This window comes from Mytilus trossulus, chromosome 1 (genome assembly GCF_036588685.1).
Source record: "Mytilus trossulus isolate FHL-02 chromosome 1, PNRI_Mtr1.1.1.hap1, whole genome shotgun sequence".
NCBI classification, from domain to species: Eukaryota; Metazoa; Mollusca; class Bivalvia; order Mytilida; family Mytilidae; genus Mytilus; species Mytilus trossulus.
Window position 1 is genome coordinate 58961719 of NC_086373.1, and position 18921 is coordinate 58980639.

General features: G+C 32.7%; 1 protein-coding gene across 2 annotated transcripts in view; it reads left to right on the plus strand.

Annotated features, from left to right (window-relative positions):
• The first annotated feature begins 253 nt into the window (after window positions 1–253).
• LOC134680620 (uncharacterized) overlaps window positions 254–18921 on the plus strand; it is a 28098-nt gene continuing 9430 nt past the window's right edge. Inside the window, exons 1-5 of one of the 2 annotated variants that reach the window (XM_063539746.1) lie at window positions 254–388; window positions 1020–1183; window positions 10057–10420; window positions 12169–12263; window positions 15747–15855. In XM_063539746.1, the coding sequence (XP_063395816.1) occupies window positions 1037–1183; window positions 10057–10420; window positions 12169–12263; window positions 15747–15855 (715 nt within the window). In that variant the 5' untranslated portion in view covers window positions 254–388; window positions 1020–1036. Of the gene's footprint in view, window positions 389–1019; window positions 1196–10056; window positions 10421–12168; window positions 12264–15746; window positions 15856–18921 lie in introns of both variants that reach the window. The other variant, XM_063539737.1, reaches the window with a different exon arrangement.

The following is an 18921-nucleotide window of genomic DNA, read 5'->3' on the forward strand; positions in this document are numbered from 1 at the left end:
AATACATACAATGGGTCAATACATATACTTAAATTCACAATGTCTAACTAGTGTAATTTACCCCAAATTGTCGGGTTTAAAGATTAAATTATATACATACTTCCTTAAGCATTCTATACAAATAAAGGCAATTCTATCTTTATGTCATCAACATTAATGTTATTTCAACGATTTTATCAAAAATGTGATATGATTAAAAACATCGAGTCTGTCATCTTTTGATTATTCAGTCCGAATCTTTAGTATTGACTAGAAATTTTGAAACCATTTATCAAGCAATGATGACGACGTCACAGTCACGTTATGGTAACGTTAGAAGAGCCGCTGTCAGTTTCAACCTGAAAGTTCAAGTTTTAGAAAGCTCTCCAACCTTGATATTTGTGAAATTGTGAGTAGATTATAGTCATATAAAATCGTTGTTAACGATAGTATCTTGGTAAATTCATGTCAATTTTACCGAATGAATAAAACGTGTTTTATCAGATATGGAATATCATAGCAACTTTTCGATCCTTTTAGTTATTATAAGAGAGTTTATGAATCTCATCTCAATGGAATTTATAAATAAGAGTTTAAGGCAGCAACCATTTGATTTTCTGGAGAGGGGCTATGGACAAACATTTTTTTTGGCTTTGGCGAAAAACAATCTATTTTTTTTGCGACAAGTTTAAAACATTTTTTTCTTTCAATTTTAGCATTACATAAAAAACTTATAGTAGCAGCTGAGGATGAAAGAAACATTTTTTTTCTCAATGTCAAAATCAATTTGTTTTTCTCCATAAACTTGAAACAGACCTTTTTTTTTTTAAAATAATCCATAGCCGTTGGCTGTTATCTGCTCTTTGGTCGGGTTGTTGTCTCTTTGAGAAATCCCCTTTTCCATTCTGAATTGAATTGTATTCATTGAAAACAAATACAACCAAATGCGTAATTTACCACATTGTATAGTCAGTGCTTATTGGCCTGAACATGAAGTTGAATATAATCCTAAATTTGTAATGAATTTATTTCGTCAACAGGTTAAAGATAGATATGCATGGTGATGGGAGAGGAGGAGTCGATTAACTGTGAAGAAGCTTTTGATTCCATCTTTAGTCATTTTATCCAAGAATTTGTTATCGACAGTGTCTTAGGCGAATATCGTTTTGCATTCGATGAAACTGAGGAGAATATGTCTGACGAAGTAAGAAAACAGGTTTGTAGTCAAATAAACTTGAAACAAAAATTAAACATTAAATAAAAGTAGATTCTGTCATAAAATTTAAAAAAAAACCAAACATTTCCTGCATACATCTTAACGTGCAACAAAAGAGTATGGCAGTTGTTACTGAAGATACTATTTAAGTGTGATGAAATTATCCTCAGGCTCAAATTAAGTTCAAGTAAACGATGGTATTTGTTTTGAACTTTTCATCTTGATTGTTTACTTCTGTTTACATGAACCATATTGTCTGTGAAAACGTGCACAATTGAGATATTATTTTCACTAAAAAGAATTATAAAAAGTTTAACCGTACTAAATTATTAACTGCAAGCGTTTTATAATTGTATAGAATCGATTGTTCCGTATAATATATGTTTACATTTGCATGATCTAAGCGGCAATTCAATATTTCCAAATACCATTTTGTTTCCAATTTTAAAATTATTTCCAAAGGTAACTGAAAAAGAGGGTAGGACAAAATGGATTGCTGACGATATAATTCTCAAGAAAAAACACATGTGTCAATGGTTTCCGTGTGCTTAAACTTTATGGAGTTGCAGTCCTAAATGCTTTTAGCGCTTTCAAAGAATATTATTACAAGATCCCACACAATAATGTTGCTTATTAGGTCTTTCCACTTTTCGTGGAAAGACCTTTTGTTTTTCTTCTGATTTATATATTTTTTTTTTTTTTTTTTTTTTTTTCTTCTGCCGTCTGAGATGCTTTGTTCAGTAATGGAGGTTTCAAAACTCACCCTGTGTGACCGAACACTTATTCTCATAGATGTTATCTCCCCGGGACCCCTTTTTCTTGTTATCGCTATATCTCAAAAACCGTATAAGATTTTTACAAACTGTTTTCACCAAATTGTGCGTCTACTCTTAATAATGATTTGTTTTACTTTGACTGGGGTGATCAGAAGACATCTTATGGGAGTTATTTCCCTTTGAAAATTTAAATAAACGATATGTTGGGTTAATTCATACAGTATAAGTTGTAGAGGCCTAAAGTCTTTTGATATGAAGTCCTTGGTCCATATAAAGGAAATTGAGGTCAAGGTCAAAGGTCAAGGTCATGTTATAAATTTTAAATTTTGCTTGTTATCGTTATTCAAAAGAAACTGTAACAGTTGATGATATGATATGTTTGCAAAATCACTGTTTACAATAAGGCTCAACTTCAACTTATTCAGTCGAAGTGTTTTGGTTAACCCTTATGGGAGTTTTCTACCCTTATGTATTTGAAATCGTTATTTCTCCAGAACCATACAAGTGATTGACCTCGGACCTTCTAATTTGAGTTCACTGACCCATGACCTTGACATTGAGGTCAATGTCAAAGGTCAAGGTCATGTTATTAATTTAGAATTTTGCTTGTTAGAAACTGTTATAGTTAATGATATGATGTGTTTGCCTAATTACTGTTTACAACAAGGGGCAACTTCAACCCATTTAAGTCGAAGTGTTTTGGTCAACCCTTTTAGGAGTTTTCTCCCCTTTTGTTTTTGAAATCGATATTTCTCTACAACCATACAAGTGATTGACGTGGGGTCTTTTGATTTGAGATCACTGACATATGACCTTGAAATTGAGGTCAAGGTCAAAAAGGTGAACTTGACGTTCTAGATTTTGACCTTTGCTTTAAATTTGTTTTTGTTCATTATAAAACAATTAAATCTTCTGTATATATCTATTAATCTTATTTTTCTATATCAGTTGAGGTACCAAATTACATCATCAAGGAGTGACCCTTTCTAACTTTTTTTTCTAAATTTCATTCTAATCATCGAGGTGGAAAGACCTTCAATTCTTCTCTGAAGAATTGGTTTTTAATTACTTTTGATTTTATTATGCAGAGATACAGGCTTTCCAACCAAATTGAGTGTCTTTCTCTCTGCAAAAACGATGCAAACTGAAATTGGAAACAAAGTCGTTAATTAAACAAAAGTAAAAACACAAAAGTACTTAACTTAGAGGAAAATCCAATCGGAAAGTCCATACTCATATGGCAAAGTTAAATAACAAAACACTTAAAAAATGAATGGACAAGAACTGTCATATTCCTGACTTGGTACAAGCATTTTCAAATGTAGAAAATGGTGAATTAAACCTGGTTTTATAGCGCTAAACCTCTCCCTTTGATGGCAGTCTCATCAAATTCCCCTATATTTACAATGATGCGTGAACTAAACATACATAATAAATAAAATGGTCAAAATATGGTTACAGCAGTCATCATCTTGTAACAATTTTAAAAGGAACAATTTAACAAAACACAAAAACATCTATCTACAGACACATTCATTGATTCGCGTGTCTGATGTCAGAAAATTTTATACGTCTCATATATTTGTCGTTCAATGTATATTATACAAACAAGTTTAAAATTTCACATTGGTAATGTAAGCATACAGGGTTAAAAAAATAAAAAGTATGTAAGAATTAATTTTAGAAATAGGCCGAGATTTAAAATAGTCCAAAAGTTATATAGAATTTATAAGAATCCACAAATAGTTCATTCCATTACGCGATTGAATAATTTTGACGTTTATGGTTTAACGTATTCTGTAATTCATAATAGAAATATATCATAATGACATAAAATAGAACAATTATCTTACTGACGGGATCTTTTAAAGTAGAGAGTCACGTTATAAGAACCAAAGAAATACAAAAAGTCGCATATACAAAACACACCAGCAAAAAATGAAAGATAATACAAACACATTGACGGGATGTTTATGTACATGGCCACGTTAAATGGATATCACATAAAACAATCCAAAGGTAATAGTAATATTAATAATAAAACAAAGACAAATCAAAGAACAATATAGCACTTTGTTAACATGAATTAAACTATTAATTTCAATTAAAAGACAAAATTGAAAATCTGTTCGTTAGAAGTTCCGTATAAACCATCAGGAATATTGATTTTTTTTCAAGAGGTGGATTCGTATAATCAAATACGCAGGTCCAAAAATTTGCCTCGAGTGCCACATCATCAATCGCTACCTTTCGTCATTTCCCCCGCAATGCATCGCTAATATATCACGCGATGTTAAATAAAATCGTCGAATATTTGCAAAATAATTTCAAAATACATGAGTCGTACTCCGTTATGCGCTTGCATAGAACTCTTAACTTAGACTTATTGATGAGTTCACGAATGACGTAATATCCGGTTCAAGTTGATATGACCTCCAGTTGACCAAGACGCACACAGTGATCAGCTCGCCAATGATAAGTGATGGGTTATTACGAAATTAAAAAATTTAAAAAACAACTTTAGTATTCACATAATTCATATATTCCAAGGGCCCATTGTAGAACGAATTTAAGTGCCAAAATGCATACTTAAAAAAATGTTAGACTTAAACACAACTGAATTTTCCATGATAAAACAATCTGTACGTGGTCTAGATCCTGATGTTGTTCTCTTGCTTTATATGATAGCTGATAGAATTCAGACATCTTTAAGGCATAATATTGCTGCGCACAATGAAGCTTTTAAACCAAGAGTTTCAAGTACTCCACGAAACCTCTTTCTAAATCATTAACATCAGCTTTATCAGTAAACAAAGCCAGACTTTGAAATGAATCACATTTGGATACTAAAAAAAATCAAAGATCTTTTAGGCTACATACAATCTAAGACTCTTTCATCTACACAGCTACTTTTGCAAAGGTACTATTTCTGTACCCAAAAAAAATCAGTACTGGAAATTTACTTTTAATATTTAGTACTACATTTGTACTTCTTAACTTTAAAACTATTGTAATATTTAGGTACTTGTATTGTACAGTACTTGATTTGTACTAAATATTTTGGTACAGAAATAATACAATATTCCATGTTTGAAAATCATAACTTTAAGAGATTTGAAATAGAAAAACTTTCAAAATGCTGAAACTGTAACGGTATTAATATATGTAGTACCTAAATTTAAAGTACAAATAAAGTACTGTAAAATATAGGTACCTAAATATTACAATAATTTTAGAGTAACAAAATAGTACTGAATATTAAAAGTAGATTTCCAGTACTACACATTTTTAATTCAGAAATAGTACCGATACAAAAGTAGCTGTGTAGCAATAGTATTAAAACATTTGACATTTCTACACTTTACACATGTATTCCCCATTCCAAACTTAGAGACCAATTATTAGGTTTGGTATTACATTGTTTCATAAAAAAAGAATGACCAATGTAGAAACAAGTAACTTGTCTCAGAGAGGGATAAATCATACATTTTGAAGACTCGCTCTGATTTAAACAAAAAAGTCTCTGAAACTGACATTATCACGTTATCAAGATGCTTGAATTCTTGATTGTCAACATATTTGTTTCGTTAGGAGGACATGATTCCCATGGAAAACATCTATGCTTTTCTTCTTGCGGACTTGTTCCTCTATTTTTATGCGGCTGACTTCATACAGGAATTACTTTTTATGAAGAAAGAAAAGAAGTAAGCAGTATCCTTTAACTTTACTTTCCGCTATAAAGATGATGTTCTTTCACTAAGTAATTCCAAATTTGGCAAATTTGGGGACTGTGTTGAACGCATCTATCCCATCGAACTTGAGATACAGGATACTACAGATACAATTAAGTGTGCCTCATATCTTTATTTACATCCTGGATTGACAATGAGGATGGGTTGAAAATAAAACATTACGACAAATGAGATAACTTCAGCTTCCCAATTGTGAACTTTCCATTTCTATGTAACAACATTTGTGCAGCGACTGCTGCTTACGAAGTATATATGTCAAAATTGATGATATTCCCGAGCTTTTATTTCCTATCATTATTTCCTTGATAGAGGGTTACTGCTCACGAGGAAGCTTTTAAACCAAAAGTACCAAATGGTGAAAGTGAAATCATCCCTTCGTTAGTTTTACGGACATCTGAGACTACTATAACGTTATAGTAGTCTCAGCGGACATTAACACGAGTGTGTTGGCCGTTATGGAATATTCGTTTCACAGAAGATAGAAGATATGTTTCTAATGTCGTAGTCTTTAGTTTTCTATGTAACATTTTTTTTGTACAGTTGTTTGTTTGTTTGTCTTGCTTTTTTACCCATGGCGTTGTCAGTTTAGTTTCAATATATGAGTTTGAATATTCCACTTTTAAAAGAGGGGTGAAAGATACTAGAGGGACATTTAAATACATAGATCCACGGTGGGTATGGTTGTCCTGCGAGAGAACGTACTGTGCTGGTGATTCGGTCCTGACGGGTGCTGGTGGGTCCTGATTCTGTGCTGGTGGGTTTGTTTACATTGTATCAGAACGGCAATAAAACGACTGTTTTGTTGCTTAATTTTTCTGTGATGCGTCACAAGTACCATGCAAAGTATATTACAACAATATTATATTGCAAAATTCGTGCAAGTTCGTTTAACGGAATTGTCCTGACGCGGTGCTGGTGATAAGAAAAACGGTCCTGGTTCTGTGCTCCGATGTCCTGGTTCTGTGCCTTTATATTTTAGTTAAAAGTGGCATATATTCAAGATCATTGATGCTGTACTGTTATTGACTAATTAACTGTTGCCTGCTTTCTTGAAATTGGCATTGTTTTGAATCCGTTTACTGTTATTATGCAAGAAAAAATACCCCCCTTTTTTTTTTTAAATTAACTGTAATCTTATTTATTGGCCTGTTAATGGAACCCTTCTTGTCCCCTTTTAAGATAAGAAAATATGTTTACGATTTTCGGGATTACAATCATTTTGCAAGATCACCAAAATACGTTGTAATTTATACAATATTTAAATAAAGTAGATGATGTGGTATGTTTGTTGTCAATGGACAAGTTTCCTTAAGAAACCAAAGGAAGTATGTGTTAATAGCCATACGTCATCGTAATACCTTCAACAATAACCCATTAAATAAAAATGTAAAAGGTTACCGTTTTGCATAAAAATGGAGAGAAAAAATATAGAACAAAGAACTTTCTGAGCGTTTGAATCATATGTCTTTAGCAGCTTAAATCACTTTTTCATGTGAACAATTGAGTGCTGACTATAAAAATGACGATAGTATTTCGGGTTTGTTTGTTTGGTTTTTTTTTGGGGGGGGGGGGGGGGGGGGGGGATAAGTAAGAGCGAGGTTGCAGTAAAAGTTTTAAGCTTGGAATAGTTTCCCGTAAGATTAAAAAGTTGTATTTTAAAAGAAAAATGTATGTTATAGCCATTTAGAATCACTTGCTGTATCTGTAAGATTTTCTCAACATAACTTTTTTGTCTGAACGGTTATCAGTTTTTTTTTCGAAAGTTCGATAGAACACTAAAACAAATCACTATTTTATGAGGGCAGACTAGAATATATCAGAGAATGAAGACGAGATAACCTAGAGACCACTATAAACAAAACTAAGATTTCTTAACTTTTTCATTTCAAAATTCCAAAATAAATAAATATTTTTGATAAAGAATTACGGGGGAGGAAGTGAACAATGTGTCCTACTTTACTATATTTAAATATTTTTATGAATAAAAATCAAATGTGCCTTAATTATAATTGAAAATGAGTAAATGGAAAAAATACCTAACTAAAATACACTTTTATTTTAATATTGGTAATATCACTAAGCTTTTAAGTTTTGTGTGTCAAACACACCATCTCTGTAGTAATGACTCCATACTAATTTTTTATGACAAGACCTACCTATTGTATTTATTGTGAACCTGAATATACATGAAATATTTGCCACTGGACGTTAAGCTACCAACAATCAATCAATCAATAGCTTCATACTACCAATTGAGTTTAAAAAAGAAATTCTTAGATTAAACACCTACATTTAACTTTAAAAGGTCATAACAGTTTAAAACAATACAAATCTACACACACACACAAACTGGCTTAATTTCAAATGGTTATCAACCTGAATCGCTATAAGATCATATATAAGCTCACCTGTGTCGAGGGGTCGTGTGAGGTTCATGTATTGTCTTGGCGTCCGCAATTACAAAAAGATCTTTTTTGAAATTACTTGACCAAATGTTACCAAATGATTTTTCAAGAGTGAATCTAGGAAAAACAATATTCATCAACAAACATGACCACTGTCTGTTAAAATGTATTCGAGTTTTTAGTTACAGCCGATTCCATCGAGTATATAGGCAAACATAATATCTTTGGTTGGTTAGCTTGCTTGTAAGCTAAACCGTACCCTCCTTTCGAAGTAGCCTGGTCCTACAGACAGAAAGATGTGTCATTTGTCGGACTAGTATACTCTTAAAGTAGGGTAGTTTACATAACCTAACAATGACTTTTCTGTCCATCAAGCAATTTAACCAAAGATATTCCCTTTGTCTTCACACTCATTGAAATCGGCTTTAATATTGCAAAAGTTCAAGCAATTAGGGCAAAACTTTCCGAGTAAAAAAATTCAAAATGTCTTTCCACCTTGCACATTTCAGAACATTCAGATCAGATAACGAAACTGGGTACAGCAACATTTATAAGCAATTTAAGATTTTGACCCTCACAGTTTCCATTCACCTTCCATTCATGATAATTAAATTGAACTGTAAAACATTTCTTGGTACCTTCTTAATTCCTTTATAAGTCTCATGTAAACATAATTATGACAATAACTGTTGTGAGCATAAGATTCACTGCACACTATTAAAGTTCTGCTTCATCAAACATTAAAATGTGAACTTAAGTTTTGAGACTTTTTTAATCGACGCGATTGAGATTTTTGTATATGATAACATGGTTTATCTATTAGTTGAAAATGCGGCTTTGAACTAGCTTTCAGTACCTGCGAGCATTCGTTGTTCAATAATGTGTGTCTTTTTGTAATTATTTAATGTGATAAATTGTTGTGTTAGTACACCACTGTAACAATGAAGGAGGAAATGAGGAGGGTTGGTTTGGTGGAAGTGGGGAGGGGTATGTGGAGCGCTGACACACATGTCTATGCGGCATGGGCTTTGATCATTGTTGAGGCATCAATGTAAGGGGCATTTAATATCTTAACAAAACTATTATTATTTTAGATACTATATATTGTTCTCTGATATTGGACGAAAGATGTTGCCCTTTTATGTAATTATGTTATACAAGTTGCACAGAGATAAATAGGAGTAATAGATCCTATTGAAAACAATTAGCTGCCCAATTTTATTGATTTTGTAACATTTGTTTCAAATATGACCAACTTCTAATCCAAAATCACCAGCACCGTATCAGGACCCACCAGCACAATGACAGGACCCACCAGCACAGTATCAGGACATGAGTATATTGAGAAAATGCTAAATTTTTAGGAATTGCAAGTTTTTTTTACGAAATAGTTTTGTCGTGTGGATTGCGGTATAGAAAGCGGACTCTATGAGCATTTTTGTTTTATTTTTTCAGTTCGAGATTTTCTGAAAATGAGCGTTTTTGTGTTACGCTTACTGAAACAGTTTAGAGGGTCAACTTTTCAATGGTTTATATATGAACCCATAAGAAACAAAATTGAAAAATCTCAACTGTTTTCTTCCATTTTTTATTAGTGAAAACGTCAAAAATCTTCATTTTCGTCTTTGTTTACATTTTTTCATTGATCACCAGCACCCGTCAGGACCGAATCACCAGCACAGTACGTTCTCTCGCAGGACAACCATACCCACCGTGAGATCGATATTAAATTAACAACGTCATGGCTAAAAAAGAAAAAAAAAAGAATTATAGAATTGCTGTCATCTCGAAATTTTGTATATTGTACTTATTTGGAGAGGATTATGTTACGTTGCATCCAATCCTATTGCTTATCAAGACAATGAAATATTTGTAAACTAAGTTAACTAACAATTCATCGTTTAACACCTCTATTTTGTTGTTAACAGGAAGTAATAATACCAGACTCTGTTGGTGATTGGTTACACCCTACTATTAAGTGCACTGATTTATCAAAGTCAACAGATAAATTGTTCGATGTGAGGAGGCTACACGAGTCTTTTGATTTAGACCTTGAAGATGAAGAAGAAGAACTTATCAGTAATATTATACTTGATAGGTTAATAGAAGGCACACAGGAGGCAATAACTTTCCAAATAACTGAGAGTAACGAACAGGATACAGATGTAACACAGGAAGCAGATACCGTTCAAAGTGTCGAGAATAATGAACAGGGTAATAGTTTTCTGGATATGGTAACAGATGGTACACAAGAGAGAGTGACTTTCCAAGTCAATGAGAGTAATGAGCAGGGTAAGCTAGTGTTAAATACAAAATCACACCTATTTAACTCAGATATTGGTATTATTTTCCCTGATAACCTTTAGAAAACGGCTATCAGGAGATCGATTGACAGTTGATCGTCATGTTTCTGATTTGTTTTAACCACTTACGATTTAAACTTCACTCACAAACTCTTTGGTATAGCGCCAAACAAAAAAAACACCACACCATACTCTTTTCTAAATTATAATGTACGAAGATTGAACATATGATGACAGAGAGCTGAACAATTAGTAACCTTATAACCTTAAAGATAATTTTATATGGAGTGTATTGCATTGTAGCGGTTTATAAGAAATGCAATCAGTCAGACTTAAAATAAGAAGTGGTAAAGATCTGGAATCCTACACTTCAACTGGAAGCTATCAATTTAAAACAGAAGTGGTCACCAAGGAGACAATTAAAAACAACAAAACAATTAGAACAGACGAAATCATGGCAATAATAAAAACGACAAAAAGACAAACAACAGAACATATTTCGGTAAACTTAAGATTTCGCAACACATGCTTCACCAAAATAGCGGGAGTTAACATTGGTTCACCGGGAGTTAACAGGGTTCACCTGGAGAGAAAGCTCCATATGTTGCAACAGTCAGTCATTCATTATAAATAAATTTCATTCAAAATAAGGCTCAAAGAACTTTTAATATTATTTATATTAACAATAACAACGTACGTACACACATGTCGGCGTATGAATACACAAACGTCAGAGTGGGCGTGTCGCCATAAAAATTGACAACATTGAAAATAAAACTGAAACTTTTAACCAATCAGAAGACAGTAAATACACCAAATTTATTTATTCAAGTAACACTCAGGTGATAAGTATTTTTGGTAATGTCAATTTGAAGAAATTGGAGTAGGGATTATGGTCATGTGTAGGCATACTAAATTGTTGGTGGAAAATAATTTAGATCTATTGAATGTTCACCGGTATAGATGTAGTCGATATAGTCACCAAACGTTTTATTATCCTTTTAAGGAAATCATTGTGAGCCTTAAATAAAGGTAAAGCTTCTGAGTGAAATTTACGTCATACAAACAAATGAACAAGTTGTCAATCTGATGGGCACAGTTGGTTTCAAAAAAACATAAAAATCTTGTCAAGCTTTGCATGAAGTTTTAAAAGGTTTCAAGGATAACATGTGTTGTATCTTTCATTTACGAATTGAATGCTTCTTTTTATAACTTCATTGTGGTGTAGAAGCGTTGACCGAAGAACATTTTGTTTCCGCCCTTCATTCTAAAAATGTGCACACGGTCAACGCATTTACAACCACATTAAGTTACAGAAAAAAGCATTCAATACTTATAATTACATTTTTAGCTAGGATCAGGAAAACACGAATTTTATCATTTTTTTTTTATTAAATTCACCTGTGCACTTTATTGGGGAACCTCGTGTCATCATGAATGAAAAGTTTTATTTAGTAATGCAATTGCTTAAGGATTTAACCTGTGATGTGCAGTTAGCAAATCAGAATAACGTATTATAGTGAAACATACATCTAATGTTATCATATAGTAAACAAATCCCATCAATATCACTGCTATGTTAATGGTTGTTATATGTGCGATCTGACTTAGTTTTATTTTCGTTGATGTTTTAATACACAAAAAAAAAGAGTACTGTGTTTGGTGCTAAGTAAAAAGTTAGTCCATGGTGTAATAGTTTACTTGTATATGGTTTAACGTATCGTTTGTCTCTTGCAGGGAATAAGTTTATAGACAGAGAACGAGCAAAAAGTCATCATTTTGGAGTTGGTCGAACAAGCTCAATCCGCAACGTTTACAACACGATTTTCCATGTAATTATATTTATCTAATATACATTTTTATCTATATATTATGAACAAACGTAAATATATATATATATATAAATTTAATAGAAAAAAAAATATTGAAAGAAAGTTGAAGCTCAATTACTGAACTTTATATTTGTTTCGTGTAATTGTTGAAAACTTTTAATTATGAGATCACAAATTGTTCATGTGTTCAAATCATATGCTGTGACTTGCATGTTTTGTGGAAGTTGTTTAAAATACGAATCTTACAATATGTAGCAGGCTACGGATGTCATGTCATTACAAATATTTTATGTGAGAGACCAGAAGTGTGTACAGGGAATGATGATATTTTCAGGGTAGCTGCGGTATTGACTTTTATGACCAAAAGGACTAAATCAATAGCCACATAATATTAAATGTTTTGTGCCAAACATCTAGATTGCAACTTATCATGAAATGTTATCTTCTGTTTGGTACCCGATGGACAAAAAAAATCTATCAAAAATGCTAGGCTTATAATTGTGTACGTCAAACGCGCGTTTCGTCTACATTTGATTATTTTTCCAGGTCGTAAAATGTTAGACCATTCTATCTACCTTATAAACTAATTTATGAATGAAGTAGTTTTCTAATTAACTGTTGTCATATGCCATATCTAAACGATTTTAGTCATCAGGTGGAAATTGATCTTATGACAGATATTCGATACTTTCACTTCAATGTGTTCACATCTTTGAAAACAGGTTCAACCCACTTTTTTCATTTATTAAATCGGGTAAATTGAAGTTGTTATCTGCAGCCAGTTTCTATGTTCTCGTTCTTTTCCTCTTATAGGTGTCATACCACCAATTAAAAGTCCATATCTGTTCAACCAAATTTTACAATTTTCACAGCTTTCTAAATATTTTACCTTTAGTTTAACTTTATAGAAACCAGGTATATCCTGAACCGTCCATGTATCAGCTTTCTACATGCCAATTTTCAACAGAGGTTATAAATCATATAAAAAAGGAAAGGTCTTCCGAAAAGAGGTACCACTAAAAATAACCCCTGGTTTTCTGGAAATCTTAAATTAGTATACTATGGAGTGCATTAATCCTCAATTTTGTTTGCAAACTCATAGACAAGTACATTTTAGCTCAAAATGGTCTTAATATATTTCTCTTTCACCAAAAGTTTCATTTTTGCCAATTTGTTGGTTAGTTTAAGTAAACAATGACATTTTTTGACCGAATAGGCCTACTTTCACATACGTTATAAATTTGAGTGGGTAATTGATGGTATGACACCTCAAGTTAATGTGTTTCCTCGGTTTTAGTTTGTTACCCGCACTTGTTTTTGCCTTAAAGACTAATGCCTATTGAACAGCGATACTTGTTTGGATTTAGAACTATATTGATCTGAGCGTCACTGATGAGTTCTTTGTAGACGAAACGCGCGTCTGGCGTACTAAATTATAGTCCTGGTACTTTTGATAACTATAATTTTCCTGTATACAAAACTTTGAAATTAAAAAAAAAATAATTTTCCTTTCCCAGGTATAGATTACCTTAAAATTGTGAATGGAAATGGGGAATGTATCAAAGAGACAACAACCCAACCATAGAAAACAACAGCAGAAGGTCACCAACAGGTCTTCAATGTAACGAGAAATTCCCGCACCCTGAGGCGTCCTTCAGCTGGCCCCTAAACAAATACACACTAGTTATAATAAATATAAACAAGTATATACTTAGCCGTTTTTGGCACAACTTTTTGAAATTTGGGTCCTCAATGCTCTTCAACTTTGTACTTATTTGGCTTTATACCGGTAACTATTTTTTTCTGAGCGTCACTGATGAGTTTTATGTAGATAAAATGCTCGTCTGCCGTTATAAATTATAATCCTGGTATCTTTAATAACTATTGATGCCACAGTAATATAAGCAGTCAACACCAGTTGATTTTATAATACGGTGAAAACCTGATTTTTTTTGTCTTAGGTTTTCGCATATGAACACTAGCTTTTTCAGAAAATTGAGAAAACGGACTGAAATTGTGTTTTGAAAGAGTTTATAGTTGATGTTAAATGCCGGCGCATATTGGCGTATAGACCGACATGCGCTAAACGTACAGAGAAAATTGACAAAGTCCGTATACGTAAGTTGCACGCCAGAGGAACGCTTTGTAAAGGCAACAGTAGTATACCGATTTTCAAAACTCATAAATCGATAGACAAAAACAAATCCGGGTCATAAACCAAAACCGTGGGAAACGCATTAAATACAACAAAATGACGACACAACATTAAAATGTAACACACAGAAACGAACTAAGCATTAGACAAAATCGGATGCGAATAACAAATATAACATAAAAATTAAATACATGAATTTCGGGATAGAAAAGTACCGTGACACGTCTTATAATAATGTGAATTCACACACAAATATAAACAAACGACACAAAAGAATGACAAAGTTAAAATGTATCACACACAGAAACGAACTATATATATAATATAACAATGACTATGCATATTCCTAAGCAGTCGTTAAACGTGCGTTGCATAAGTTTAAAGTACATCGAAATGTAAAGGTATACGCTTGGTGAACGCTATAACTCCAGGAAATATTTATGCAGAATACAAACTTTTATCCTACTCAAGCGTTTCTCAAGCATATACCTGTACACTACACGCACGCAATACATACGCTACAAGCGCGTTGAACATGCTACAGATAAGTTAACACACATTTATGTACCTTTTGTTAGCCTTTATTCGTGTTTCCCTCAGTTTAAGTTTGTAACACAGATCTGTTTTTTTTCTCAATTAATTTATGAATTTTGAACAGGGGTCTACTACTGTTACCTTTATTTCGGGCACGTTGTATACGCTTCAAGATCGTTCGGCTTGAACTAAAACGTATGCGGGTGTGTTTGTAACAATAACTACAAAATTAAACGTCCCCAACACACCGAAATCACGGATTATCGTCCCAGATACGACCGGGACGTGTCTCAAATACGTTCAAGAGACTTTTTTCTTCGTAGCGAGCATTGCATCTACGTTAGGCAAACGCCAAACATACACCAACATACTTTACTTTAACGCTCGATAAACGCTTAGGTACGCTTTTCGTACTCTTAAAGGCCGTCGTGCACACGATACAGATATGATTGACTGGTTGAATGCATCCAAATTTACTAGTGATTGGCAGCGTACATGATTTTTTAGAATGAATTTTCGCTTCGCCAAAAACTGTAACGCCAAAATAAGCATGCTCTATGACTAGTCTATCCAAACATTACCCGTAAACATTGATGATATACCCTATAAAGTTGACATTTGAGCCTTTCAGACCAGTTTCTTCGTCGCGCAATAAACCTTCTTGCGTTTGGACTTTGGTGATTTCTGTCTTTCTATTCCTCCATTTAACAATTACATATGAAACAATGCAGGACATAATACTTGATACTCTGATCTTTTACAAATTTCATTTGTTTTTATTTGACACATTTCAGCGGAGTAAATCGTCAACAAAAAGAGTGAAGGAACCAGAGGAATTAGAAAATCTCGTGTCAAATAAAAAGAATAGACGGTTCTTCAAACGTACACGCCGAAAGAAACAAGGTTGGTGTTTATACTTAAAAAAAACCACTCCATTCATGACCGGCGTATTAACAAATTTTCTCGATTTGAGAGCTTTTCACGCTTTTTAAACGCTAAACAACTCTCTCTTTCAAATGGTAGTCCACATCCTACATCTATATACAACTAATCCAATCATAACGAGTACTTTAATTCATCATTGTTATACATCGATGTCACTGCTTGTGAGTTTTTTTTTTAACGAGGGTGTTAGCAGACCAGTAGTCAGCACTTCTGGGTAGACATGCATTATCATTGATATGGTAATAATTATATATCAACTGTTAACATAATTTTGAATTTTTGAAAAATTTAAGGCTTTTCTACCTCAGGAATAGATTACTTTAGCTGTATTTGGCCTTTAAAACTTTATTTGATTCTAGCGTCACCGAGGAGTCTTTTTTAGACAAGTTTCGAGAAAAAATCTGAAAAAACTGTTTGTATTTAGAATTATTAGTCCAGTATTTATTTAGTTTAAACATAGTTTATTTGCGTAAATGTGCACAAGTTAATCAAACTTATAAAGTCTTCTCCCATAACAATTTATAACAATAGAATATTTACAAAGCATGCATACAAACAATACATTATGTATATATATATATAAATTATTTGAACTCTGAAAAGATGGTGCGTGGTGAAGTGAGTGGTAATACACAATATGCATGTATTTGCACTTTATAATGTGTTACATTACACATTTAGAAACCTCTTAGACTCTTTAATAAATTCATATACATTCTTTATAATTCTTTCATTTTCAACATTAGTTAAAGACTTATCGCCGTAGGTTAAGGTGTTCAAATTTTGTAGAGAGTTATCTGGTAACCAATTTAGATTATTAAATAATTTGGTTCTTATATTCGAATATTTAGGACAATAAAAAAAGAAGTGACGTGAATCTTCGAACTTCGCACCACAACTACAAGACGGATCTGAAATAATGTTGACTCTGTTAAGATCATAGTTCAAAAAAGAAGCTGAGCACCTAAGTTGTGTCAATATAATATTGAGTTTACTATTGCCATAATGTTTTGGTACTTGGGCTTTTGAATTTAATTTAAGATTTTTTAGTTCGGTTTTAAATTTACCTAAAGAGTCAATGTTGCGTGTCACCACATTAAGGTTATTCCACAGTCGTATTGTTGAAGGTATGAAAGACTCTTGGGTTAATGAAAGTCTACAAAAAGGGTATATTATATCATTCCCATTACGTAATGGATAAACAGCTGTACTTTGGATTGTTGGTGGAATTGAATTGCAAAGATAGGCTGGTGCATTATTATGTTGAATATTATAGAATAATTGTAATTTCCTTCTTTCTCTTCGTTCAGCTAGAGTTTCCCAACCAATCTCCTTGTAAAAATAGGAAGACCTGTTACAATTCTGGCTGCCTCAAGCTGCAGCTGTTCATATATTTTACAATAACCACACCCATATTATCCCAAACTTCACATGCATATTCGAGTAGCGGTCTAATAAAAGTCAAGTAAAGCTTTTCTAAGTTGCTCCTACTTATCCTGTACTTTAATTTTCTAAGTACATTTAAATGTTTAGATACATTTTGTATGATATTTTCCACATGGGTGTTCCATTTAGCATTATTTTTCCAGTATTTATTTACTAGTCTTTACACTCTTCTTAAAGAAGAGTGAATATGAGTAGCTGCATAGAAAAAAAAGATGAATAAAATAAAGATTCGAATAGCATTAACATTCGCAAAGTAGAAAAGGATTAATATGTGTTGCAATATCTTTTTTCCCAATCCACTATAATTAAATATGTTTAAACTAACATTAAAAGTCGTATGCATATTTTAATCCAAACAAAACGCTAGTTGGATAGATTAACATCGTATAAATTATTTGACGATCTCTAATCTGTATTTTAAAAACTACGGAGAGCATTAGTTATTGTGAAAACAAGGTAGGATACCGATTAGTAATTAAAACACATGTTTCTTGGACTGGACGCATTACCATTTAAAACTTTATACCTCCTTATTTTATAATCATAGAGCAACCTATTAATAAGTATACACAATATAACACCAGTACAGATGTAAAACAATTATATACGCCCATGTCATCTTCAACTTGAGGCTGTGAATCATCAAATTTTAGATATGATGCTTACGGCTATGTTATTACGGGGGTTAACAAGATATGTCAAGACCATAAGGTTCAAAAGCACCAACATGTCGTCCTCACAATAAATGGGAAACGATCAGGTAATTAAAAGAACTCTTTCATCATATTGGAACATTGGTGTTAAAAACTAAAATTACTATCATGATTCTTATTTTTGTAAAAAAAAAAGATGAATTATGTGGATTTTCGAATATCATACTTTGATAATAGAAGTGTACGTTAGACGCCTATTATTAGTATAATAAATAAATGTTGATTACTCGCAAAGAGGTTTGAGTTCGTATCGGACAACAAAGCAGCCAACAATGTGTTTGTAGTATGACTTCAATACAACACAAATTTTTTCAGAATGTAAATATAAATTCTTGAACATTTAGATGCATACACTAGACCGAGAATCGTATAGTAAACACTCATTCATCAACAAATCTTAGCTTAATGGATCTGATGGTCCTTTCTATGTATTGGTTCCTCAAAAACTACTCAGTTTCATCACGTCCTCTTGTATTTGTTCTAGAAGTAATAGCTCAGTGCTTTAAATCATTGTCTTCCTTATTATCAAAGAACTTTCATTCCTACCTTTTGTCGATGTTTATTTTGGCTTTGCACAAGATCATGTTTGTTCTTGCTGTTAATGACGACTTTTCATTAAATTTATTGCACGATAGATGAGTACTGATTGATATTTTGTGCTTTGTATCGAGAATCAAAATACTATACGACTAAAGATCTCTTCAAAGTATATAATACTGTGTTCTTATTTTGTGCCGTAGCACATCTGTCTCAGGCCAGACAAGGGGAGGATTGGCGCCCGCAAATATTTTCCTCACAACAACATTAGGTGCGTGCATACACCAAGCCAGCTGCCAGTATTTCATTGATTTCGTTTGTTGCTATA